The sequence below is a fragment of the Pocillopora verrucosa genome, chromosome 11, assembly GCF_036669915.1.
Source record: "Pocillopora verrucosa isolate sample1 chromosome 11, ASM3666991v2, whole genome shotgun sequence".
Lineage (NCBI taxonomy): Eukaryota > Metazoa > Cnidaria > Anthozoa > Scleractinia > Pocilloporidae > Pocillopora > Pocillopora verrucosa.
In genome coordinates this window covers 10617470-10642794 of record NC_089322.1, presented here as the reverse complement: position 1 = coordinate 10642794, position 25325 = coordinate 10617470, and the positions used below count along the sequence as shown (strand labels likewise).

Here is a 25325-nt window from a genome sequence, read left to right as displayed (position 1 = left end):
AGTTTGCTCTTTTGCCTAGGAGTTCCCTTGCCGAATGGCAAATCTTGAATGACGTACGGGCTGGTAATAAATTGACAGATGACTTACTTGATTTTTTGGATTATGTTTAATTTTATCTATTTTAGGGAATTTTGTGGTTGATTGTCATATTTAGAGTACGAGCAGTAGTTCAGTGTTCGCTTATGTAGCAAACAAACAAAGTAACGTTGGGATAAGAAGGCATTACAATTGAAATGATCATGCTATTACATTTAACAAGGGTGGATGATGTCATGTCTTTCAAACATATATCATTTTGGTTTCTGGTTCAAAAGAAAAGGTTGGAATTAAATGTGGGTGAAAAGTGAAATTTACTATCTATCGTTGTAAATATTTGAAAATCAAGGCATTGTTGTCTTAATGAAAACAATAATGATTCCTCTTTATTAAATGAGACAAATGGGAACGAGTTTCGAGTGATATAACTAAGCCCAGACTGCCACCGTCATTTTGGATTTCCGCCTTGGTAGATTTTGGTCACGTGCTAGGCAACGTATAATCAAGAACAAGATAGAATTTCATTTGAGGCCTATTTATTAAGTTTGTGGTGTATAACTTTCGCATTTTAGTACGTAATAATTATTTTGAACCTTCAAATTGTATTGAAACTTAAAATAATTGTTCTTTAAAAATTCACTGAAAATCGGTAGCCAAAATTATTTTTTTAGGTGTTATTTGATTTTCGTGTTAACCTGTAATTTCGTCAGTCGCCGGCACCTTTTGTTGCTTCACACAGAAAAAACACACGATACGAAATGTAATGATTGATTTTGTCCCTAATCTCACGCCATAACGGAAAAAGCTTTTGAACATCTGTAAACTCCGAGCGCTTCGGAGTAAGTGATATTTTTAATGAATCTTAGGATTGTTTTCAAGTTCAAGGATTGTAAATTACAATTTTATGAAAAAAGAAGGTTGTTCTCCTATTTCAGTGTGAATTCTCGCACGCCTGCTAGTCGCTGGCGCCGCTTGTTGAAACTAAAACGAAAAAAAAAACTCTTTAAACTTAAAACTCTTTTAAGACTATCGTTGGCTTCTCTTTCACCCCACCACTATTCTTTGCAACAAAGGTCGCCATTTCGTTTGTTTATTACCCGCCAAAAACTATCAAATGCACTCAAAGCCTAAAATCGAACGGATAGCGGATAGGACTCAGCCTCTAGAAGCCAGAAAGGAATTCAATTTCTCTTTTGAGTTGCTCGTCACTTCAACTGAGTCATCTCTAAATGGAGTTGTAAAACATTCAGATGGCTGATAGACACTTGGTGGTGTTTCAGCATTCGTAATTACACTCTGTGGTGTTTGAGCAACTGTTACTACACTCTGTGGTGTTTGCACCGGTTCTGGAAGATTGAAGGCCACCTCGTCATCACGACCATCCTAAACATGGAAAAAGATCATTTTTCATTTCCTTCAAGCGTTATTCACTACCTTAAAGCACCTCTACAATCATCTCAACTGCAGGAAGTATTTACTTAAATGAAGCAATTTATGAATACCCTTATGCCGATTGATCTTTATGAGAGTCTGGAAACCGGAAACTCATCACACACACCCCAGTCCTTAATTTGTGTTTAGAATGCTATGACGTTAAACAAAATGCTTTAGAAATATCTTGTTGCAACGAATAGAGAGCGTCTGAACCTCTTTATCACGACACACAGTGGCAAACAGTCATATGCCTTGGGATGACAGCATCTGTTTTCCGTGACGTGGCGTTATCAGCTAATAATTCATAAAGAAAACAACTCTTAATCTTTTTCATCTGTTGTGTGCGTGATTTTTTTTGGAATTGTTTAATAAGTAACAATTGACAGTGTTTTTGATTTTTACATACTCATTAACGCCATTCTCTCCAGCTGCTCAGTTATCTTAGATTCAGCTCACAGTTCTGAGACTTGAATATCACGCACTTCACTATGTATCATCTCCTTTAATCGCTTTCTGCATTTCCTACATACACCTACATATCGAAAGAACAAAACTAGGTTGGTAAGCATGACCACTAGTTTGCGTTACTGGCGGTTATGGTTGGCGGAAGCGCCTCTTTCCCATTTCTCCCGCGGCTTCGCTAGTCGTTTGCCCAAACAAAACACAACCGCCAGCTACGCAGGCTACCATGACTATGTGGAACCACAACGTACATTCAATAAAAAATAAAAACCTACCTGACGCAACTTGTGCGACCAAACCAGTCTTGTGCAAGATTATCTCGGATTCCTCCTTCCCCAACCCTCTCTAGACATACATACATACTTCATTCGTCCCAAATGGGCTTTTCAGAATAAAGAAATAATTAAAACTATATACTAATAAATTAATGAGCTAATTAACTAGTAAATAGATAAAATAATCAAATTAATCAATTAAATTAATTAATTAAATAAAATAACAAAGCAATTGAGTCTCTAAAAAGTTTGAGGTAAGGTTTCTCTTCAGGCAATGTTTGAAGTCCTTCACCTTTTGGCCAAGTTCCTTTACCTTTTCCATGATTGCAAATTCCTTCTGGAACCCTACATCGTGTGCTGAATCCTCTGCTCCATCCTAAACCAAGTTTTGTGCAATGGATAGGACATATCGTCATGGCGAGCATGCGTTCGTTTCTCGTGAACTTAGCCGCTCAACATAAAATAAGGTCAACTTCGTATTCAGGACTCGGAAATTTGTAAGTAGATTTATGATTGACAATTTTCCTATTACATGAAAGTAATAGTATAATTCCAGTTTGACGCTTTCGATCTTTATCGGAAAAGTCGCAAACTCCACTAACAAGAGCCTTTAACGAACAACTACCCTCCATATTATTGCCAAAACACTAGACAAAACAGTAACACGTTAGTCCCGCCTCTAGGCAAACATTGTAGATAACTCAGTAATAAGTACGTCTTCGGTCTGTTTGCTCTGTACTAAATTAAATTAAATGATTTTTTTCCCACGAACTACCCTCACAGGGATACATTTATTTATATTTATTTGTTTGTTTTTGCTTCAGAGACTTCCGCAAATACAACTTTGTTCTTGTTAGCCCCACACCTTCTGCCAAACGGCTGAATTATTTATTGTCTTCTAAAAGTTGACTTCAGAAAGTCCCTTCTTAGTTCCCAGCCAGAACAACAGTTCATAGAACATATTGGCAAAAATATTGTAGATAGAAAAACATAATTTTGTAAGTGTAATGATTGATAACTGAAAAAGAAAAAAAAAGCTTTACAGCTCTTAATAGATTATATTTCGGTTAGTTGGGAAAAAGTAATGATTTTGCAGCGGTAAAAGAAACTCCAACATTCCACCCCCCAACACCCCTCATCCACCAAAACAACGGAGCAAATTTTTCCTGGGTTTTTTGCTGAAAAGCAGAGACGAGAATCAATATTCTTATCGTAATTTAGGTGTTTTTAAGCATTGAATAAATGGAGCTGATAAAGTTTGTGTTACTGCAATCTACGTACAGTTTAGCCCTTCTCACAGCTCTTCCCCTACCCCCTCAATGTAACGGCGGCATTGGGTGACGATTAAATGACTCCATCAGCGGTAAATTGTAACGCCGCCATGTGTTTTAGCAGCAAGTTTTGGAATGCAGTATTTCGCAGAACAAAGCAGAACACGTTCACAAGATGACTTAACCGTTTAATTAGATTGTGCTAATGAAAGGATATAACGAAAGATGATCTAAGAGTGCTTTTTACCGGGTAACAAGGAACATGCTGACTCCTGCCGATAAAAATCCTGTAGCCTTTCGATGATTCTTGTAAACAATAACTGATACATATTTGTAACGAAGTAGGTAAACCTATAATAATCGATTGCTTTGAAGAGACTGTACCCAGTTGTAATTCCAAAAAGTGTTCATTCGTTAACCATGCAATATTTAAACTTTCTGTTGGCCCACTGAGATTGCTAGCCCATTGAGATATGTTAATTAAGGCAAGGCATATTTCTAGACAGTTTAAAAATTGCCAAAGTTATCTTAATCTTCAAACAAGGCTGTCGCTCCTCAAGTATCAACTTTCGTCGCATATCATTCCTTTCAGCTTTAAGTAAAATTTTTGAAAGATGTATTTTTGATCAAGTGACTTTTTATATCAGGCCACCGAATACATTTGTCATGTTTGTAAATAGATGCTTTCGATATTGCTGATCTAAGCGGTATGCAGAACGCGTGGCTTTTGAACTTCGTAATAGACCTCGCTCACCGAGTCTCTGTTCAGTGGCAGAGCATCGGAGCGCAGAATCCGAAGGTCTAGGGTTCGTTTCCTCATGGGGACTCAGAATTTTTTCTTTGTCTCACGCTCGTGACAAGACGAACAACATCTTTCTCTAGTTCTTTACCGGGCTCAAATTTGCCATCTCTCTTATTTTATTTATAAACTAAAAAATTGTTGCGGTTAATTTATCAGGAAAAAGTGGAATTCTTGACATGCGATGGATGCAAAGATGAATATCATAAGGAACTATGAGAATCTGTAGGTTTGTACTTCACACTTTAGCTAGTGAATAGACCGTCGCCTTCGATAGAAAATTTGATATCTAAAAAAGCCAAATTTCCTTGGTGCGTCTTTTTTCATCCTCGTTCCTACAAGCAGCACTTACAACTTTAAAATTCGCAATTAAAATTATTTCTACTACACAAATTGTTCTACGCCGCTTTGCATAGCACTTGCCATAAAGTTTCAGATCGACACCAGCTTCTTACAGAATAATAGAGTGCTATTACATTTCTTTGATAGCGGTTAGTCATGGAAAAAATCCAGAGTGGTTTGAGCTGTGCTTCCACTCGAAATATCTATTGCTGTGGCGACGATTTCTGTTCCTCCAAAGTGCATAGTGACTTCAATATTTCTGCTTCGCCCTTTAGAAGTATCTGGAGAGTTGACAGTGACACTTCCAATCTTAGTTACTCCTTCATCGGTGATAAACTTACATTCGGGATTTTTTGCAACATAAAATCCAAATGTAAGTTGAGTGTCATTTGCATGAAGGGGGGTATACATCTTCTTGACAGTATGACCTGACCGTGCGACCTCATCCTCCTTCACAAAGCAGCTAAATAAGTCTTTGCACTTCGGGCGACCATCGGCTAAAAAAAACTTAGCGGAAGGGTGAACGAATTTGTCAAAATCCCGAGAGCAATCTGCACCATAAGTTGTGCTCATGACCCTTTCCGTTATTTTAGCTGGATTCTTTCCAAATAATACAGCACCTTGAACTACAGCTATAGCGGCATTTCGGGGGACCACAACTCGAAAATCCTTTGAAAACTCATTCTTAATCTCATTCTGAAGAATCGGAGAGTCCGCGAATCCGCCCACTAGAATCATGGTTGTAACATTTAAAGCCTTTGTCCTTTCCTGCAGTCTTTTCAAATGATCCCTGATGTCAGATAAGACAGGTGCGAACAACTTTACTTCCATGATTTTTGGGCTTATGCAAAGATATTCATTCCTCCTCAACCTAACATCATTCTCATCGTAACGCTCCTTAACTGTGTTTCGCTCAACCGCAGAAGCAAAGCTTGCCGGAAAACGGATATTTGTCATTTTTCCTTCCAACATACGAAATCCTTGCTTTTTCCCTTCAAAGTCGTTCATCAGAGCCAGCCAATCGGAAGGAAACTTCTCTTTGTACGCATTCAGCCTTGCTTCTCCGAACAAATCTCCCAAGAGCCTTTCGAACTCTTGGTTCACTCTGATCCCGCCATAGGGACCACCCGTTATTTTGTCAATCTCTTTGATGCTGCCTTTCTCTATAACCTCATGTATGGCCACATCTAATGTCCCACCTAGAAATATTTATAGAAAAAAATTCCGATCAGTTTTAATTCTTCTTACTCCCCCCCCCCCCCCATATCGGAAAGTTTCGCTAAATCAAGCGGAAAAATTCATCTTTGATTATTGGCTATTTTCTGTTCATCTTTCCTAAACCTCTCTGCGTCTGTAACAAGGAAGTTATTGTTTCCTTGTGGAATATATTTATTTGAACGAAACCAAAGCGTTTTCTTTCATATTTACATTCCCAATTCAGTCGAGCTTAATGTGCTCACTTTATTCCTTTAAAAATGTATATGCTACCCTTTTTGCGTGGTAATTCACTTAAAGCATAGAACAAAGGGATCTTTTAATAACATCTTTACCTCCTATATCAACGACCATATACCGTGTTTTTGGTTTTGAAAGCTCTTCATCTTTGAAATCACTGTTACATTCTCTTTCTATATTCTTCCGTTCCATGCAGAAAATTGCGGCAGTTTCGGGCTCCAAGGCAATAATTAACTGGCCAGGATTAGTCTGCTTTCCAACTCCGGCCTACAAGAAAAAAAGTAAGTGAAAAATGTGGCTTGTAAATTTTTCATTTAATTCGCAAAAATGGAGACCCCCCTTCCCTCCTAAGCAAACACATGTATCGAAAGGGAGAAAAGTAAGCAACAAAGGGTTTAAAAAGCACGAGGATATGGGTTGACGCCAGACACACAAAACTAATGTTTAAATAGAAAAAAAGAGCAGAAAAAGTTTGGGTGAAGCCAAATAATTTACTAATGCCTGTAAATGTTTTGATCGGTTGCTTTTGGTGCCTCGGGCGCATTCAGAAATAGCCTAAACAATGCCAAGTTCTGGGTTGATAAGGAAAATGTCTCCGCGTCTCTACTTTACCTCAGTTGTGTAATTAGACCTTTAAATTGCAGCTCTCTTTTTCTGAACAAAGAGGCACGGAAGTGAAAATGGGTGATTTTGCCTGACTGAAAAAAAGATCCGTGCCATGCACTGATACGCTGGAATCAGTGACCACGATGTATTTTTATGCAACCTCACCTGATTGGCTGCTTCTCTCATGAACTGTTTAGCTGCTGGAGTCCATATTGCAGGAACAGTTAGTACCCATTGAATATCGTCTGTCTTAAATTGGTCATCACCGGTGTCCAAGGCAAGAATTTTGATTGCTTCGTCTTTCAAAAACTTGATTGAAAGTGCAAACACAGTCTGGGCCTTAACCTCTTTTCCATTTGCAGCTTTAATGGATGTTTCCTTGTTAAGTTTCTAATAATATATTACCAATCAGTGGGAAAATATTTTACACGAGAGTATTCAAAACACTTTGTAGCACTCTAGAGGTCGCTAATTATTGTCGCATGGGACCCCGAATATTCTCACCTGAGTACCAGATTTTCCAGTGTAGAAAGGTTTTCTGATTACATAAAACTCCATTGAGGGTATTAAAATTCGATAGTCAGGTGCCAAAGGAAAGGAACTTCATTTCATCTAAGACGATTTGGATTAAGATTCGATACAGATTTCGGATCAATATCAGTATCTGGGCAACTGCCCACCTACCCCTCCCCTAACCCAACATTAACCCTAACTTGTTATCAATTGACTGTTGTTGAGTTACGGGAGGGGTAGGTGGGCAGTTGCCCAGATACTGATATTGATCCCAGATTTCTAGGTAATTGTTAAGCAGCTACTATACCTCATCGTTGTGGAGTGCCATTTTAAAATGCTGAAAGAAGAAGTACTTCTGCTCCTCGTGTTCATTTTGTAGCTGTGCATAGTTTTCCATTGCATCGTAGCCAAACGAGTTAAAACTGAGATCTGGATTAAGGAGCAGGCAGGTCGGAGTCTTGCTCGTTCTGCCTCCCTGTTCATTCGTCCAGTCCCGGTTCATGAAAATCGCGTCTTGTTCATTACCTTTGTTAAATGAAAATGCAAAGCCAGTGTATGAAGTGCCAAAGTCTATCGCCACCACGGCAATGTATGGATTCTTAAAATCATCGGACGGATTTTCTTTAACTGCAAATGTAATAACACCATACTATTAGACCTGCGTAAGTTTGATCAGCTTTAGCTTTTAGGTATCTGGCAGGTAGATCAACTTGGATGTTTAATGGATCTAAATATTCTCAGATAAGGAAGCAACGAGATAGCCGATCTCTTACTCCTTCACAGGTCTCTTACCTCTTTTAGACCATATGACCGACGATCTCTTCGAATTCGAAACCAACAATTTTCTTAGCAAACAACTGCGGAAGTGATTATAAATGAGTCTTGGTACATGCAAAGTTTAAGCTTGTCTGAGGACAAAGCTGATCACATTCTTAGTCTTCCTTTAGGTTCTTATTTGAGGCTTGATAAAATACAATAAAAAATCATTCATAACACATAATACTAATACTTGATATTCATAATACGTAAGACATAGGGCACACTTTTAATCAATACGGACCGACCTAAGCTGGTAAATAACATTTTCAATTTTTTATCCCTATCCTTAATGATAAGAGCCGTAATTCCATAACCTGAACAGTTTTTGAGCGAGTAGATAACAATGAAAACAAAGGTTATTCAAATTAAAGAGGGAGACTGGATTGCGACATTTTTATTTGCGTAATGGTAAAGTTAATTTAAAAGGCTTCCAAGCAAACTTTGAAACATTTTTTTTCTACATAGAGATGTTTTGCAAAGCGGCTCAACACGAAATGGATACCACCCGCTGGGAGCGGGTCGGATGGGAGAATATTGCGGGCTCTCGGAACCAATCAGATTGCAGACTTTGCAGAATACTGCCCCTAACGAACTGTGAAAACAATAACACTTGAATAATGTTTCAATGCCAAATTTGCCACCAATTGCATTAGATACAATAAGAAGAGAAGTAGAACATAGAAGAGCTGTAAATCTTTAACTATCTTTGGAAAACTAAAAAGGTTCGACTTTTTTATGGCAAATGTGTTTTCTTGAGAACTCGCAAGTTTGTACAACATTTTTTCTTTTCTTTTCCGTTTCTAGTAAGTACTTGTTTTTAAACGTAACTGAGTGCAAAATTAATGAAACCAAAAGAATGATTCGTTTAGCTGATATTCTACCAAATTAACCTAGAATCATAAAATTATAATCATAAGGGATGGGAACAGAGTGTGAACATTACGTTGTACTAAACATCAAGGGATCAAGCGATATAAGACGTGGCATGTCTCTCGAGTTCGTTATATTTTGTCTCCTGACCTGACGCACTTTGCAAGTTTGACCCTCTCCTTGCCTACCTCCACCCCTTTTATTTAATGTGTTTTTGTAGTATGAGCACTTTATGCCTTTTTTGTCTTCGTGGTCTAACCTTTGTTAGAGCTAAACAAATCAAAATTCGTTAATAATTGAGTATATTAGATGTAAGTTTTGGACAATAAATCAGCCATCTTGCTCGGCCAAAATTTATGCGGACACAAACTTGGCTGGCAACACTTTCACAAGAAACGTCACCACGGATGGCATCATGCCAAAAAAAAAACATTTTTCTTTCTCAGAAACCTATTGATTTCCTTAGCAGATGTCAACAAGGAAAAAATCTAAAATGTTTTCTGGAGCTTGTTGGATTACATAGTTTTGATCTGGAAGCATATTCTAAGCGAAATTACCAACTGCTGTGAAAGTAAACTAAAATGTGACTGAATGCTCATTTTTGTGACCATTCCTGAGTGTAAGAGCTGTGATCACCTGAAAACAATCATTGTTAAGGATTGTGGTTGACAGTTTAGCTCTTGCATGAGCTGGTAAACGAATGTATAATTCAAAGATTTGACCTTTCTGAAATTAATTTTATGAAAATTCTACCGGTATGAACAACATTACCCTTTGAAGCCATACTTTTGTATTTTGCTTGTCTTTTCTTCGACAGGAGTTCTGTGATAATATGTCTCGCCATTCAAAGGATCGAAGACTGACTTGGGCCGTGTTTTCCGAGACATCCAAACAGAAAGGAAAACTCCCCGAATTAACCGACGATCAAGGGTCATGAAATTAGAATATCCTGTTTCAACAGAAAATACAACCTAATTGAATTCCCTCCTAATTTCACGACTATCAGGCAACGTTCGAGAAGTATCTCACGAAGATAAAATTATGAAATAAAGTGCCCTATTCTCTTTCTTACGAAATAATTTTCTCTTCCTGTTGAATTTCTCGGAAAATACACTCCCAGTCGAGAAATATTTTTAGCCTTGTGTAATTGCTTTGACGGCAGTAAAATTTAAGGACACAAAAGATCGACCGATTGCTTTGCAAGACACTTAATAACAAGGGAAATTTCCCGGAATAAGCGGAAACCGAAAGGTCATTAAATGACTTCCCGTTTACATTTGCTCGGTCCACTTGAGTGATTTATCCCAGGCATCACAAGTCACGCCACTTTAATGCATAAATCTAATTAACATATCAACAGCAAACAGACAATGATGCTGCCTCTCAATCTTTCTTCGTCTTGTTGTTGGTCCTTTTTTAGAGTGGAATATTTAACATTCAGTTTTGGAATGATCGACGAACGATTCTACATTCATCGGCTTTAATATTTTAATGCCATGGATATCTAGAACTCATAATGTCTGTGTCTAAACTATAAAAGCCTTGAAACGCAAGGGAAAGTACAGACCTCTATTAACGTAACGTATGACCTCTCAAAGATTTGATGGAGGTTTTTTTTTGACAGAAAGGTATGAAAATGTAGATGATGCATGCATTCAATTATTGATTTAGGAAATCAAATAACTTGTGTTGCTTTCTAAGTTTGGTTTTACTTCCAGGGAAATGCCCATCGAAAAAATAACCGACGATGTTTCTTTGATCCCGTTATGCGAAATGTACTCTTGAGGAACAATTCAAGGCTGGTAATTTTTGTTCGAAACCGATCACATTAGTTCACATATATGATTTTCATATTTACAGCCATTTATCCATCACTTCATGGGTTTATTACGAACCAAAATACTGACCAGCTCTCACCTGGCTCGTTAGCTCAGTTGGTAGGTCACTGCACAGGTATCGCAGAGTTCATGGATTCAAATCCCATACAAGCCTCAATTTATTTCAGGCCTTACTTTCACTACTGCTCGAGGGGTGTTCATAGCTGAGAAGATCGCTTTCATATTCATTTCTTAATCCGCAGTTCACATATAAGATTTTCATCTATCCACACTCATTTAATCGTTAATGTCGTAAACTCGACTCCACACAGGCATCAAAAATATGCAAGCTTTATATATACAACCTTGGGCACCGAAACTATTCCTTTCCTGAATTCTTTCCCTTCCTATATTTAGTAATGAAGTTCAATCAATTATGCTGGGACTTATGAAAAGAGTATTGCATAAAAACTAGACATGCTGCAATGGCAGAGAAGCTCTTAGAGCAAAGCTACATTGAAGCAAAGAAGAAACGAAAGTAAACTGATCATGAGTTTAGCCATTTCATTCGTTTGAACATTTAACACTTTTGATATATGCTTTTTAACTGCCCCTAAGGGAGACAGTTGGTTGTCTTTTCCGAAAGCCCAAAATCACTTTGTTTTCACAAATAGAAGATGACAAATCTTTAGTTAAGGAAGGTTCTGTGATGAAATATTATGCACAGTCTCGTGACACTTGTCATCAAGGACAAAGCGCACTACTGTTTGCTTTTCTCGGAATTCTTTAATTTCTTCTCGCATGTTAAATTTAGTAGGTACGCCACAACTACAATGATTCACAGCACTTGGCTCGAAGAGGACACATTGGAACCTTTTTAGAGTCATTTTATTCCTGAACAGGGGGGCATATCATTGAAAGGAAAAACGAAATCGACCGCGAAAAAATAAACTGAAGGTCTGTTTGCAGTAATCTGTTTGAACTGGATGGATGACATAATTTTGATTTAGAAGCATATCTTGAACAAAATGATGTAACCTTCTGCGATGGAAAATGTAAAAAGTATAACCGAGTGCATAATTTTTAACCACTCCTGAGTGCAAGAGCTTTGATAACCTGATAACAAGAATTGTTAAGGATTGTGGGGGACATTGTAGCTTTTGCGTGAACTGATAAACGGATGTATGATCCAATGCTTTAAAAAAACTGATCGCTTAAAAATTCTAGCAGTATGAACATCATTACCTTCTGAAGCCATTCCCTAGGGTTTGTCTTGTCTTTTCCTCAACAGAAATTCAGTGATATGATATCTCGCCATTCACTGTTTCGAAGATCGACTTGAAGTGTCCTTTCTGAGAAACCCAAACAGGAAGGGAAATTCCCAGAATCAAGTGACGATCAACGGTCATGGAATAAAAATATCCTGTTTACACAGGAAACAAATTCCTTCTTAATTTCATAACTATCGAGTAACGAGAGAGAGAGTATGTGACGGAAACACAGATGCGAAACTTTATTGTTAAACACATTCCTTGTATAATCCCGATGAAGGAATAAATTTGGCATTATTTGCAGGAAAATCTCAACATAGAAATTTGCTTTGAAAGCATTAAAATTGAGTGCCACGAAACATCCATTCATTTGTTTTGCAAGATATTTAAAAACAAGGGGATTTTCCCAAAAAAAACCGAAACCGAAAAGTTATAAAATGACTCCCTATTTACATTTCCTCAGTCTACTTGAAAGATTTCTCCGAGCCGCCGAAGTTGAGCCATTTCGATGGCTAGCCCTTATTTGTGAACCGAAAAAAAGGACGAATTAAGACGCTGGTCTCAAATCTATATTGCTAATTTTTGTTTGATTAGAGAGCTGCTTCTTCAACAGGCAAGGTGTGAAGATATCATCCAGTCTTAGAATGATCAACAAACGAGTGAATTATATGCATCCTTTTGCAATGTTTCAATTTCGCAGATATTTTATATCCATAATGTTTATTTTGTAAAGTGTGACCTCACTCTGAAAGATTTTGTGGGGGAGTTTATGAATCTAATTCAGGGTATCGAAGATCAGGAATCATAACATAATCATACGATTCAGGCTCACACATAACCTCTCCTAGAAAAATAGTTCGACCACCTGATTCTAAAAGTGCAGGCCACAAGTAACAGGCAATAATCTGCCCAGTAAGATGATCTGCGCCACGGCAGAATTCTGCACGATTCTGGAATCTCGCCAGTTTATGCAAATCTTTGTCAAATTGCACAGCCCCATACTCAAGCTGCATTGGTGGAACTTGTGTAACCATTCTCCATGTTAGCCTGATGCATGCCTTTATGTAGTCACCGAGTTGTGTCAACACATCCTCTGAAGGCCTGGGTAAGAATGATTCTTCCCTTTCGGACATGCAATTTGTCCAACGTTCCCACACAATCTTCCTGACATCCTAAGGGTATTTTGAGAAGTTAAAACATCAAATAGGGTGAAAAAGTCACTATGAAGAATTTCAAAACTAAAATAAAAAATAAATGTAGATATTAATAAAATGAATCTGAAAAAGAGCTGTTCGCCAATACTTTCACCATGATGACATATCCTGGGAATTTCTCTCTTCCTCAGCTTTTATAATAACAAAAATAATGATGACTGATATAAAAATGAAAATAATTTAAATAATCGTGATATGCAGATTTCAGATAAGCTGAACTTGATGACGTCAACAGAAATATATTACGCATAATACTTTGATTAAAATTATCCGGAAGATTCGATTCGTGCTCCTTATTAAAATGGAAAAGCTGGTGTGGCTGGGTGAATTTTCCAGGATTGTTTCGCACTGTTGCGTCATGGTGTGCGATTGGCAGAGAACAATTTGGCTGGAATTAGTAATAAAAGATATTCGTTTTTGATATTAATGTTGCATAAATGTTTACAGATTATGGCTGCTAAATTCGTTTTGATTAGAGACAGTAATGTTCAAAATTTCCAGGAGGTGAAAGAAAACCAAAATACGAAAAGCAAAACAGAATGTTACGTGCCTGGGTTGAGTAATGGCGTTCCTCGCGGCTGAGCACGAAAATCTCCTACTGTTTTTTTTGCCACAGGCCAATTTTGGCCATGTACCTGAAGAGACTTCTTCTATCGGTATGGAAAAAGTCAATAACTGAGAATTTTGTGCAGTAAAACTTATGCCCAGCGTTTGTTTTTGTAATTATTAAAAGCATTCTTTCATTCCAAGCCTTATCACCGACGCTCTTTACAACTTTTTCATTTATTAATCAAATCGAATCTTCTTGTCGGTCAAGGCCTTTTGTGTTTGTAAAAAAAAACATGGTTACTTCTAGATATAGAATTTCCCTCCTCATGTTCAACTCGATATCTCACTCGTTCGCTGTGTTCTCTCGTGAGCTAATACGTTTGACACTCGAGGAGAAATTCCATATCTACGCGCGCCCATGTTTCATTCTCTATTTATCACATACCTTCTGGAAGCAGTCAAGGTTACCCAAGTGTGACGTTTCTTTCAAGGAAAGCATCATTCCATCAAGTACATCCGTTGATATTCCTTTATCAATTCTCCCCGTTAGAAGATCGAATGTTTCAGGTAACTGAGCAGAAGCACCACTCTCCTTGAACTGAGAAACATAAGGAAGCAATTGAATGAAAATACAGCCTAAGTCCATATTTAGAGAACAGAGGGCCAATACATAGGACAACTTCTTCTTTCTTTTTCATTTATTTTTAAATCTATTTATTTTTTGATCGTCGACCTTTTAATTCCCGCAATTGATTAAGCACAGTTGAAATCAGTTTGTCTTAAAGGAGCATTTCCATAATTTGTACACATTGAGAGGTTAAGTCATCAACTGGGAGGAAAAGACGTTCAAAACAAAATCTAAAAAATCAATCTAAAAATCAATAATAGTTATCATGAAAATAATAATAAAAAAATAACTTCAGTACGACTAAGATGGGGAAGAGGATGAGCTATTACGTGCATCTAAATCGTATTGTGATTCAATGATAATAATGTACACATGCATGTACACCCTCTCAAAATGCCTTGTGAATGAGACAAGAGTATATAGGATATAGTGACGGTCTTTTAGTTATGTACATCCAGACCTTTCTTGCGTGACACAATTCCTGGCACATTCTTGGAGCTTCCTCAATTAGTTGACTAGTAACGTTTTGGAACAAATCACAAGCGGCATCCCTTGCCTCTTTTACCTGTTCGTAAGCAGTCTATAAAAGAAATGTTTCCAAAAATACTTAAAATCATCGCATAATTTTAATATAATTAGAATATTTTAAAGCCTGTAATGGATGTCTCGACATTCTTGGCTTTACTTTGTGAGTGCGCAATGTGTTATGGATATTGGATGAGCATGCCTTCGCAAATTGGCGGAATGCTGTTGTTATCTTCATTAAAGGTGGTCGTAATACATTGAGTACCTATTCTTTTTATGAACCACGGAACTGGCCGGAGCTGTTAACAGCCCAATCCAACATGCAGGAGCGTTTGGTTATGCAACACTTCTGTCGTGTCATGAGTTAAGTTGATAATAGTGAAGACATCCTGATTTCGCTATTTGAAGCACCACTCTAGCTCACATGTAAGTGATTTGAGTCTGAGGGCCGGCAAAATTTCTCAAAAATTGCTGAATAAGTGTGTCATTCATGCACTGGACATGACAACCTTAAACGAATTGACAACAAAAATGGTGATGACGCCCGCCCCTTAAGTCATGTTATTAAAAGTTCATGAGATTTACTTCATGTCTCGACTGGTTATGATTCAGCAGATCAGTTACAATTGTCGGGTTAAGAGCGCTGAGAGTCCCGTTTAAACGTCAGCTTCTCTGTTCCTCGAACAGGCTTTTCTGGTTTAATGTAATATTAAGTTAGGTTCGATCTTAAATTATTTACTGCTACATTATGATGATTACCTCAAATATCAAGCAAGCTAATCTTGGATAATGAACATTCTCTTCGATTTCTCTGGATAGGCCCAACACGAACTCGATTTCGTCACAAGCGTCAAGCCTCTCTCCATCGAAAAAGTCGCTGAAGTTTTTTTCTATATCACTGGGTGTGTTTGATTCCTCAGTATTTTCAACTCGTCGTTGATCTTGCTTCAGTCGCTTTTCAAAACTTATCGCCAATCTGTAAGCAGAAAGGACAAGCAAGATTGTGGCTGGCAATTAGTTCTAAAATTTGGACCGCAAATTTCTCATCCCGTAAAAGTATGGAATTTATACAGAATGAAAAGGATTTGATGATTATAAACACGAAAGACAACAATGCTCATGGAAAGAACAACTGTCGCAGCTCTAATTATGAGTCAGTGTTCTTTATATACTCTTGTCCTCGAATGACAAATATTATTTAACCTTTTTAATGCTGCAGTAGCGCTTTGCAAATACCTGGGAGGCATAAGGTCGAGTCCAGTCAAAGTGTGAGTCTTTTTGGGGTTGTCTTTTGTGCTATTTCTCTCAACCCAACTCACCTGCAGGATAGATTCACTAAGCCTAACGAATACTCTTTGGAGAGGATAAAGGAACCACAAGGTCAAAATTATATGCTACAAAAAAATAATAATTATAATTGGCAAGCTGCGGTATATTCACGTACTTCTATTTGCTGAAAACAATAGGTGAAGTACCTCACTGTCTTGTCTCTTAATTGTTCCCGGAGAACTCGTAACTCCTCGTCTTTTTTCGACAACCTTAAAGTGAATCTAAAACATGGATATATTTTCAAATCAAATGAATCCTTGAACAGATCACCATGATCAAAAAGTGAAATAAAAATGTCTAAAACTAAAACAATAAGAATACGCGTGTATTTAAGACGGACTCGAACCACCCCCAAAAAAATAACAATAGTAACAGACCGTGCTGATGCTATCATGAAAAAAAATTGTTTGAAATGACTTATTTCTAAATAAATAATACGTTGTTCTTTCAAAAAATGACGTAGCGAATAAACATCAAACCAACCAAGAGAACAGCAATATAAACAACAGTACTCTGAATACTAACCTGTCACGTAATTCCTGTTCATCTGCAGCCTGCTTCTTGAGGTACATGTTAAAGCTGTCACGAACATTCTCGAAGCTGAGAAAGTTATCAGTTGCAACACATAAATGTTATTATTTTTTTGACACATTACATATTGCTTATTGTTGCATTGGACTTACTGGCAAATAAGCGAGTACATTCCTAATAAATGATAGTGACAAAAATAAAGAACAGGGGCAAGAAGTACAAGGAACGAATTTTTACTTACCGCCATATACGTGCATACATGTACTTAAGCACTAATTAAGGATTAATAACAACTCCTTCAGATATACTATTGTTTATTACTTTCAGTTAATTAAACACTTTTTTCATGTTTTGTGACATGTTGAAAAAGAAATTTTCTTCGCTTACAATTTCATGAAATATAGTGCTGAGATTTCTCTTAAAGGATAGGATCTCATTCCATAGTTTACGGTGATTCTTAAAGTAGCTTTGTTTTTCTGTTTGAATCTCGATTTTTCTATCTAAAAATTATTGGCAGTTAAGAAGACCACATATTTTAATCGTGAATGTTGAAAGCATAAGTAAACATGTGTAACATTTTCGATGGTGCATTGCCAGTGCTGACATCATCCATAATAAAATAATGATTCGTAATAAAGGAAGGTTGAAGGATCTTAAAGGTGTGACACCAGCTTAAAAAGAGAAAAACTATTGCAAGATCATTTCTGTTTGCAAAGTCATTAAGCGCAAGGCCCACTCTCGCAGAACTAAAAATCTTATCCAGATGTATCTTTAGGGCTTGACCCCTGGTAGTTAATCCATAAGTTTTTTAAGGGACAAAAAGGGATTGATAAACACTCACACGTGAAAATAATAGGATATCATGTTCTCCTCACATTCAAAAGAGTCATTAGTGTTAAAAAAGTGCCTTAATTTCGCAATTAGTTCTACTGTTACTTATTCTATCTGTTATATAATCGATGTGATATTTCAAAAGGAAGTAATGATTTATTATTACCCCAGGGTATCTGAAGTATTTGTTGTCTGCCAAAGTAATTGTAAAGAACATGAATATTTGGTTGATAGATACGTTTTTAATAGAGACGAAGTTCTACATTGTTAGATTCCTCTTTATTGAGTGTTTCCTAGTTTTTTTATAGATAGATTTCTGTCAGCGCAGAGAATATTGGTGCCATCGGCGAAAAGACAAAAGAGTGTGTGTCAGATGGAACCACAGTGATCATGACCTTCACAATGTATTATAGAAAGAGCAGTTGTTCTAGCATGGATTTTTTTGGTAGATCATACATGAGCAGGTGGTGGTTTTCTTGGAAATGCATGAACCCACCTGATTTGTCAGCCTTTTACCCTCTAAATTAGATGAAACTGGCTAAAGTTTATTAAGTACAGGCTGGGGCGTAGTTAGCCTATAGACCCAAAGGCCCGCAACTAGGATTTTTCCCCGTTTGACTTTTTTACTGACTCTTGTAAAGTTTGAGACAAGAAGTGAACTTTCGCCACGACATATGTACTTCCGAGATCTTAATAACAAAGAAGAACCAAGAACAAATCTTGTAACGTTAAAGCTTACGCTTTCAGACCACTGAAAATGCCTAAAACAAGTCAAGAAGCTGGATGCACCTCTGAGTAGTGTGTTATGATCAATGGTATCGAACACATCTATTGTATTAGTAAAAAACTACACGAGACGAAATGTTTGTCCGTGTTGGATTGTATGGTGTTGACACTATCAAGAATAGTATGCGTGTCGAATAAAAAGCGTTTCTCAAAACTGAGCCATAACGAGAAGGAATAGGTGTTTCATTTTCCTCTTTATAAAAACTCTTTCCTTTGAATAACACTTTCTTAAATATTCTTTTAAAATAATTTTAAAATGTTTGTCAAAAACCAAGAAAGTTTTGAGGCTAAGTGCAGAGGATACCTTTTGAGCATATTCAGCTTGGTCACAGTGCCTTTTTTGAGAAAAAATATGGAACAATTTCAGAAAAATCTATTAGGGCACCCATCTTGAATAAGGTAGCACCCTGAACATTGTGGGTTTCTCACGAGGGGTATGAACGTAGGAGTATCATTGGTTTTTTCGTTAACTTGACGCAATCCGTGTTTTAAAGAAGAAACTTCAGGACCGAATTTCTAGTGAACGGTACTTGAATAGCGCGGCTGGTCGAATTCTAATTGTTTGTCGCTGATTTGGAAATTCATATTTCTCCATCTGCCAATGGTGTAGAATGAGACCAAAACTTCCGAACAAACTCACCATTACAGATTTTCTTGTGCGGCTACACAGTAAGTTTGTCAGCCCTTCAGTCAGTTAAGCAATCACGCCCTTGGTCACCCCGTCAGTCAGTTGGTAACTAAGTAGGAGTGGAGATAATTCAATGAATTTAGAATAAAACACTACATCAATTTTACCTCGCCAAGTAGAATTCTGTCTTTTCCTTCCATTCCTCTTTCGACGCCTCTTCTTGTTTCAACCTCGCAGAAAAAAGTACACAATCTCGTAACGACCTTGATTTATCTCAAAAGCTTGTAATAGCCGGAGGCCTTAGTGCCATGCATGTTTGATGTTACGGAGTAAATCTTCTTTTTTTTTTGGTATTCTATTCATAACCTCTTCAGTAGCATGTATAAGAAACTGTGGTGCGTGTGTCCGAACAGGCTCTTGAAAGTTTCCGAAGTTCAACAGCCTTTGTACCTAGTCAGTTACAAGGAAAAGCTACATAGTTTCTTTTTCTCTCTTTCTTAAGGGAGAAATGATATTAAGGTGAGGGATGTGCAAAGTAGACGCATACATGTATTTGCGTCTAGTTCAGGTCCTCTCAATGGTTCAGGTGGGCACATTCGAAAAGCTGGGTTATAGCTCTCGCATACGCATAAGCATCCTCCTTGCTCTCTTACCTTCCTAAGTGTTTTACGTTTCGATTAACGCATTAAGGAAACATATAAAATGCTGTAAGACCCTGTAGTCTCTGCTGTTTAGTACAACAAAGTTCAGACGCACCTGAGGGTATCATTCCGCGCACTCTCTGGTGAATGAAAAACAGTTAATTCAAGCATAATTGATCTTACCTCTCTTGCACTTCAGCTAGCTTTTGGTCTCTTTTCGTAAGCTCTCTTGTAAATCTTTTATCCATCTGCTGCTTTTCTGCATTGTGACTATTATAAGCAATAAATATGAAAACAGGCTTTGGTTACTCTATAGACAACTCGTGCGTTACGAACCTCTTGAGAAACACTAGGAAATGGCTCACTGAACACAAAAGCTAATAAATTCAAATAAACACAAAAGGAGAAAAGCGAATCAGTAAAGATGTAAATACTACCACGCGACAGCAGAAACACAACAATATTCTCAGTTTCTGTAACCTGACAAGCGTTTCAATCGAGTATCTCTTTCGTTGCTGTTATTTTTTCTCATCACGCCAAAAGATGCCGCTCTTCGTATAAAATGGATTTCAAGGTAAAAGTTAAGCTGAAGCAAAACTCAGAAATCGCTCAAGATTTATGGACTTTGGGAGTCCATGGTGCGATTCTGGAGAAGAGACCAGGCAACTGTTCTTTCTGGTGAGCTTAAGATGTCTACAAAACGTGCAAAAATGGGCCGTTTCACTCCCAAGTATTCCGAACTAAAGGAGAAAGTGATGGAGTGGTTTTCTCAGCAGAGAGACCAAACATTTTATTTTTAATGTGAAATGTGAAGAGTTTTGCCAAGTTGAGTGAGATTGTCTTTCAATGCGTGGGAAGCAAAGAATCTGATTGGTGGTCAGAAATTCCTTGTTGTCATGACAATTTTAACCCAATTTTACTTGTTTTTGAATCCCAAACCCCCAGCTGTAAGCCGAATCCCGTTTCTTGTGGAAAAATCTCTCAAACTTTTGTGTCAAATACTGAAAAAGTCGCTCGGGTTATAGGTGAAGAAATACGGTAATTGATCTTACCGCTCTTGAACTTCCGTCAGCTTTCGATCTCTTGCCGTAAGCTCTTTTGTAAATCTTTTTTCCAAATGCCGCTTTTCTGCATTGTGACTATTAAAAATACTCAATATGAAAAGCAGGCTTCAGTTACTCTATAACAGCTCGTGCGTTATTTTCCGTACAATAAATAACTCAATTAGGCATCTTCCGTCGAGTAAAATCCGCGACGTCTTGAAAGCTTAGAGGTAACTATTGAGCTTATATTTTTATCTCCCCTAAAGCACGTTGGGAATCAAAAGTACTAGTATAAACAATGTGATCATAACAAGGCATGGTGCAGAACTTTCAAGTCAACAGTTGACAAGCTCATCAATGCCCATAGAATACTTTGAACAACATTCCATCACCAAACATCAGTGGTTGGTAAACAAGAAGAAGTAGCATAAATTGCAATAACAATCAGCCATCATAGTCACTGTTCAGGAGCAATTTTTAATTGAGTGTTGAAACTAATTCCGATCGAGTTGGTTTTGCTAATCCAATCGTGCCTTGTTAATTCGTGTTTTCCTGGACCTCAGGCAGTTTCGTCAGAGCACATCGTCATCGAGGCACAATTTCCTTACTTACACACCGCATTTAGTGTAAATCCAGGCCTTACCTTTGGCGATTATCATTTAACTGATTCTCTATCGCTTTTATTTCTTTTTTGAATTGACTTTCCATCTTTTCCTTTTCAGATTTCAGTCTATAAAAAAAAAAACAACAAATAATCAAAATGTAAATAACTCGTCATAGAAATTAGAGTATTAATACTAATAATATTTTATAAACACACGATTCAAGAGAAAAAAAATGGCTTGTTCTGTAACATATGAATGGCATCGGGGACAATAGTGAAAATCTGTATTTCTGCCATTAATTATCGTCATGAGTGCGCTCCATAAATAGTATCTCAGTATTTTGAAAGCAAAATGTTAAATTTAAAACTTAAATCACTCGTCATAGAAATAAGAGTATTAATACTTATAATATTTTATAGATCCACAGGATGCAAGAGAAAAAAAAATGGCTTGTTCTGCAAGAGATGTATGGCATCAGAGACAATAGTGAAAATCTGTATTTCTGTCATTAATTATCGCCGTGAGAGCGCCCCATAAATAGTACCTCAGTATTGTAAAATGTTCTAATTGATTCTTCCTTTAATTCTGAAGTAGGTAAAAATACTTTAAAAAATTGGGGCAAAACGGATAGCAATGAGATAGACGAATTAAAACAATGTGTAAAGGAAAAAAAAGAGAGATGAATGAATGCAATGTTGATAAGGAAGAATAATCTTTCAGCAAGCAAAGAAAGATAAAAAGAACTACTAAATGACTGAGACAGGGAAATCTCCGAGAACTATCAGCATCTGCTTTATTTGCAAAGTCTTGCTCACCTTTGGCAATCTTCTTCTTTCAAAGCTAGACGTTTTTCCGACGCGCCTAGTCTAGAAAAGAAAACAAAAAAAAAGTGCTATAATACAAGTTATGAGGGTTTTTCATCTGCTGGTTTTTTCTTCTCATATAACACACCTATACACTGCTTGAACCTAGAACACAGTTAGAATACTATGAGCCTCTCGGAAATAAAGACGTACTAAATGCTCAGAAAACGTAGATATGCTTTAACTTGTTCAGTGAGAGTTTGATAAAGTTTTAGAAAAATTATATCATTCCCTTTTTTGCTATTTATCACTTCATAATAATGAGAGTGGGAATGTCTGTTATTACTCCACCATATTGATCCAACAATATACAATTGCACAAAATCTACATACAATTAGCTAAATTTAGGCCGAAAGGGAACTTAAATATTGTCTGAGTTTTACTGATGTCTTAACGTTTCAAGAACACCTCAAACAATAAGTGACAAAATTAGTTGGCATGCCCTCCCCTAAGTAATAGTTGGCAACCCTATGGTCAACATAATAAAAAAAATTCTTGTAGTTCATCTCCAACATGTTCCTTGAAACTTACTTGTTACTTTATTTATGTCACTTGGTACTTACTTGAGAGTCCCCTCTTTCTTTTATCAATTTAGGTAATTAGTGACCTTTTGTTTTCAACAATAGGCAACATTGAGGATGAGGGGCAAGGTAAACTTTGAGAGTTATAGATAGAAAGAAATAAAAAAATGAAAGAGCAAGCAGATTTAGATTTTTGCCACTAATCACAGGTGAACAAATAAATTAAATAAATGGAAAGCCAAGGCGTAAATTTCAGCTTTAGTTAATGCTAAGTGCTAACCAAACAAATAAAAAAAAAATGGGCCAAAAGGTTTTCAGAGCAAATGAGAACCAACCATGAAGACACCTACCTCTCCTTTAACTGTTGTATCTCTTTCTCTAAATTTTGTGTTCTGAAAAAGGTAAAGCAATGAAATGCTGTGACATACATAAGGTGCAAACCTCAAATATGTGCAATATAAAGGGAGTATCATAGGGTGGAGAGAGCTTTTGTGAGCATGCATTTTTTGGGCAGCAGCTATCCTTTGGGGTTGCTGTGTATTCGTCACTTATTTAAGATTTTAGTTGAGTTTGGTGTCATTTGTAAAAAAATGTCTGTCATGGTTTTCACAGGGTCTGCCATTTTTGCGAAAGCATTTGGCCTAGCTAAGCTCACTCCATCACTTTGATGAAAAAAAAAAGAGAAAATCTGCAAAAAGTACCATATTCCCACATCATTAATTACATGATATTTTTGGCCTTGCCCAATTGAGCTTGAGGTGCCATAACCTCACAAGGCTTAAATTTAAATATTGACCATTGCTTGCCAAGATCTACAAGTTCTGTAGATGTCAGCCAACAATTTTTAATTTATAAATTAATTTGAACCCATAGCAGGGGTTCAGTCATCCCTCTTTTCAATGGTGGGAATATGATTTAACACATTTGTACCAGTACACCATTGGAAACAGATTGTCACTAAAAGTATGTAAACAGTCTGGATTCTAAAAGAATGCCAATTTGTGATTATGAAGCATTTAGACAAAATATTTTGAGATACAGCTGCAAGTTTGAGTTTTCTCTGGGGGTCTTTTTCTTCATGGCCAACAAGTTCACAAGTGAAAGTAGGACTAAAACCTCAATCAAACCACTGTGGTAACTTCTGCCTGCACACTTTACTCTCAGACTGGTTTTCCTCATAGTGTCTATTGAAGTTTGAATGTTTTAAGACAATTTTAATAGCAAATCTCTACTTAAAACTGGATAAATTGGAGGGGAGTTTGTGAAGTGAAGATGCCTATGATCTCAAAAGTATAATATAAGATGGATTCCACAGAAAACTGTTTGTTATTAACATCCCCTTTTGCCTGAATTCTTGAATTATTCAGTTCTCTTTAAGTTGAAAGATGAGAAATGTCACATTATAAATTATTATTCCGACCGAGTAATGATTTATACTCATATATTATTACCCGCTGGATGTAAAACAAGTGTTGGAATATGTATATGTTCTCTAACTGTTAATTTCATTCTAATCAATCAATTAATTGGTTGATTGATAGGCCCTTAACATCACAATTAATACAATTCTTCCACATATGTGTTGGAAAAAAAGGACAATCTGAAGTTAGCCCCAAAAGAAATCTTCAAAAACAATAAAGTGTACAAAAGAAATTGAAAATTGCAGTAGTCTCACTGTCTCCTATTTCTACCTCAGATTTATTCTTTTCCATACTCTCTATTCCTATCAATGATTACCAGTATCAAACAGCAAATCAGTGTATGAAAATTATGGTGAAAATGTAGCAATTTTGATGCTGTCCTTACATGGAAATTTCAGGTTCATGTTTAAGTTGCCATACAATAGAAAGAGTGTGAATCCTTTTACCCTTTCCTAGCAATATTGTCACATGTCTTTTACAACAACAATAAAAAAACTTGTGAAGGAAACCATAGGAATTTTGTCTCAAGTCTTAGCATGGCTTCAAAAACACACAGCACATGTCAATTACATTCCCACCGATGTATTACATTCCCATGATGTATTATGTTTTTTGTTCATTCACTCCCTCGTTAAGTTGACTGTACATAGCTCACTCTAATATTCCATTATTCTTTTAACATGCATAAGTTATTCATTTACTCATTATCGATTCAACAAAAGTGCGTGACATCACAGAATTGCATGTCATCACAAAGGACGATATCGAGGCCTCGGACTCTGTTCGCTTTGTTGTCGTTGAAAGTAATACTTCAGTGTCTCAACATCAACTTTAAAATAGACGTGATAAATGGATTTATCAATGAATGAATGAATGAATGAATGAATGAAAAACTTTATTCATGTGTCAAAAAGAGGTAGCTTGAAATAGGTACCTCTACTTCTGAAAAAAAGAAATTCTCGCTCCAGAGGTCCTTATTGCAAACCAAAATGTCTAATCGTACTCTCATACACTACCTTCAGATGGAGATCGCATACAGACCACCGACATTCACTTACTTACCTTGAATCTTCGTGAAGTTGGACTAACTCCGGTGTGGTGGCTGTGTCTGACGATACATTATTATACCAGTAGAACGGCCGATGTCGCTCCATAATGCGTGGTATCGATCTTGTTTGCCCACCGCACAGTAACCTAAAACCCCGTCTTCTGGGAATTACCGGAAGTTTAACTGATTGT

General features: G+C 36.9%; 2 protein-coding genes across 5 annotated transcripts; both read right to left on the bottom strand.

Annotated features, from left to right (window-relative positions):
* Window positions 1–3644: 3644 nt before the first annotated feature.
* LOC136276784 (heat shock 70 kDa protein 12A-like) lies at window positions 3645–12076 on the bottom strand. 3 transcript variants are annotated; one of them, XM_066174280.1, is made up of 5 exons: window positions 9669–10046; window positions 7501–7820; window positions 6846–7070; window positions 6170–6341; window positions 3645–5818 (listed from the first exon to the last, which is right to left on the bottom strand). In XM_066174280.1, exons 1-5 carry the CDS (start codon window positions 9724–9726, stop codon window positions 4770–4772), a joined length of 1824 nt encoding a protein of 607 aa, XP_066030377.1. In that variant the 5' UTR covers window positions 9727–10046; the 3' UTR covers window positions 3645–4769. The 3 variants fall into 3 exon arrangements, with proteins under 3 accessions (XP_066030377.1, XP_066030376.1, XP_066030378.1); XM_066174279.1 differs by having other exon boundaries at window positions 9654–10045; XM_066174281.1 differs by lacking the exon at window positions 9669–10046 and adding an exon at window positions 11945–12076 and having other exon boundaries at window positions 3646–5818.
* Window positions 12077–12175: 99 nt separating this feature from the next.
* LOC136284280 (putative golgin subfamily A member 6-like protein 3) lies at window positions 12176–25275 on the bottom strand. 2 transcript variants are annotated; one of them, XM_066174282.1, is made up of 13 exons: window positions 25149–25275; window positions 23016–23057; window positions 22096–22146; window positions 21319–21405; window positions 20685–20771; window positions 19816–19902; window positions 19159–19221; window positions 16741–16815; window positions 16362–16436; window positions 15646–15862; window positions 14822–14941; window positions 14179–14331; window positions 12177–13142 (listed from the first exon to the last, which is right to left on the bottom strand). In XM_066174282.1, exons 1-13 carry the CDS (start codon window positions 25238–25240, stop codon window positions 12738–12740), a joined length of 1554 nt encoding a protein of 517 aa, XP_066030379.1. In that variant the 5' UTR covers window positions 25241–25275; the 3' UTR covers window positions 12177–12737. The 2 variants fall into 2 exon arrangements, with proteins under 2 accessions (XP_066030380.1, XP_066030379.1); XM_066174283.1 differs by lacking the exon at window positions 20685–20771 and having other exon boundaries at window positions 12176–13142.
* Between the last annotated feature and the right edge of the window lie 50 nt (window positions 25276–25325).

Excerpts from the sequence above, each read along its gene's own strand:
- LOC136276784 (XM_066174279.1), bottom strand. The coding sequence starts at position 9,726 with ATGGCGAGACATATTATCACAGAACTCCTGTCGAAGAAAAGACAAGCA. Across the intron at positions 7,071-7,500 it reads TGGCACTCCACAACGATGAG|AAACTTAACAAGGAAACATC; the intron begins GTATAGTAGCTG and ends ATATATTATTAG. Across the intron at positions 5,819-6,169 it reads TATGGTCGTTGATATAGGAG|GTGGGACATTAGATGTGGCC; the intron begins GTAAAGATGTTA and ends AAATATTTCTAG.
- LOC136284280 (XM_066174282.1), bottom strand. The coding sequence starts at position 25,240 with ATGGAGCGACATCGGCCGTTCTACTGGTATAATAATGTATCGTCAGAC. Across the intron at positions 20,772-21,318 it reads TTAAATGATAATCGCCAAAG|TCACAATGCAGAAAAGCGGC; the intron begins GTAAGGCCTGGA and ends TATTTTTAATAG. Across the intron at positions 19,222-19,815 it reads CTAGCTGAAGTGCAAGAGAG|GTTGAAACAAGAAGAGGCGT; the intron begins GTAAGATCAATT and ends TTTTTCTGCGAG.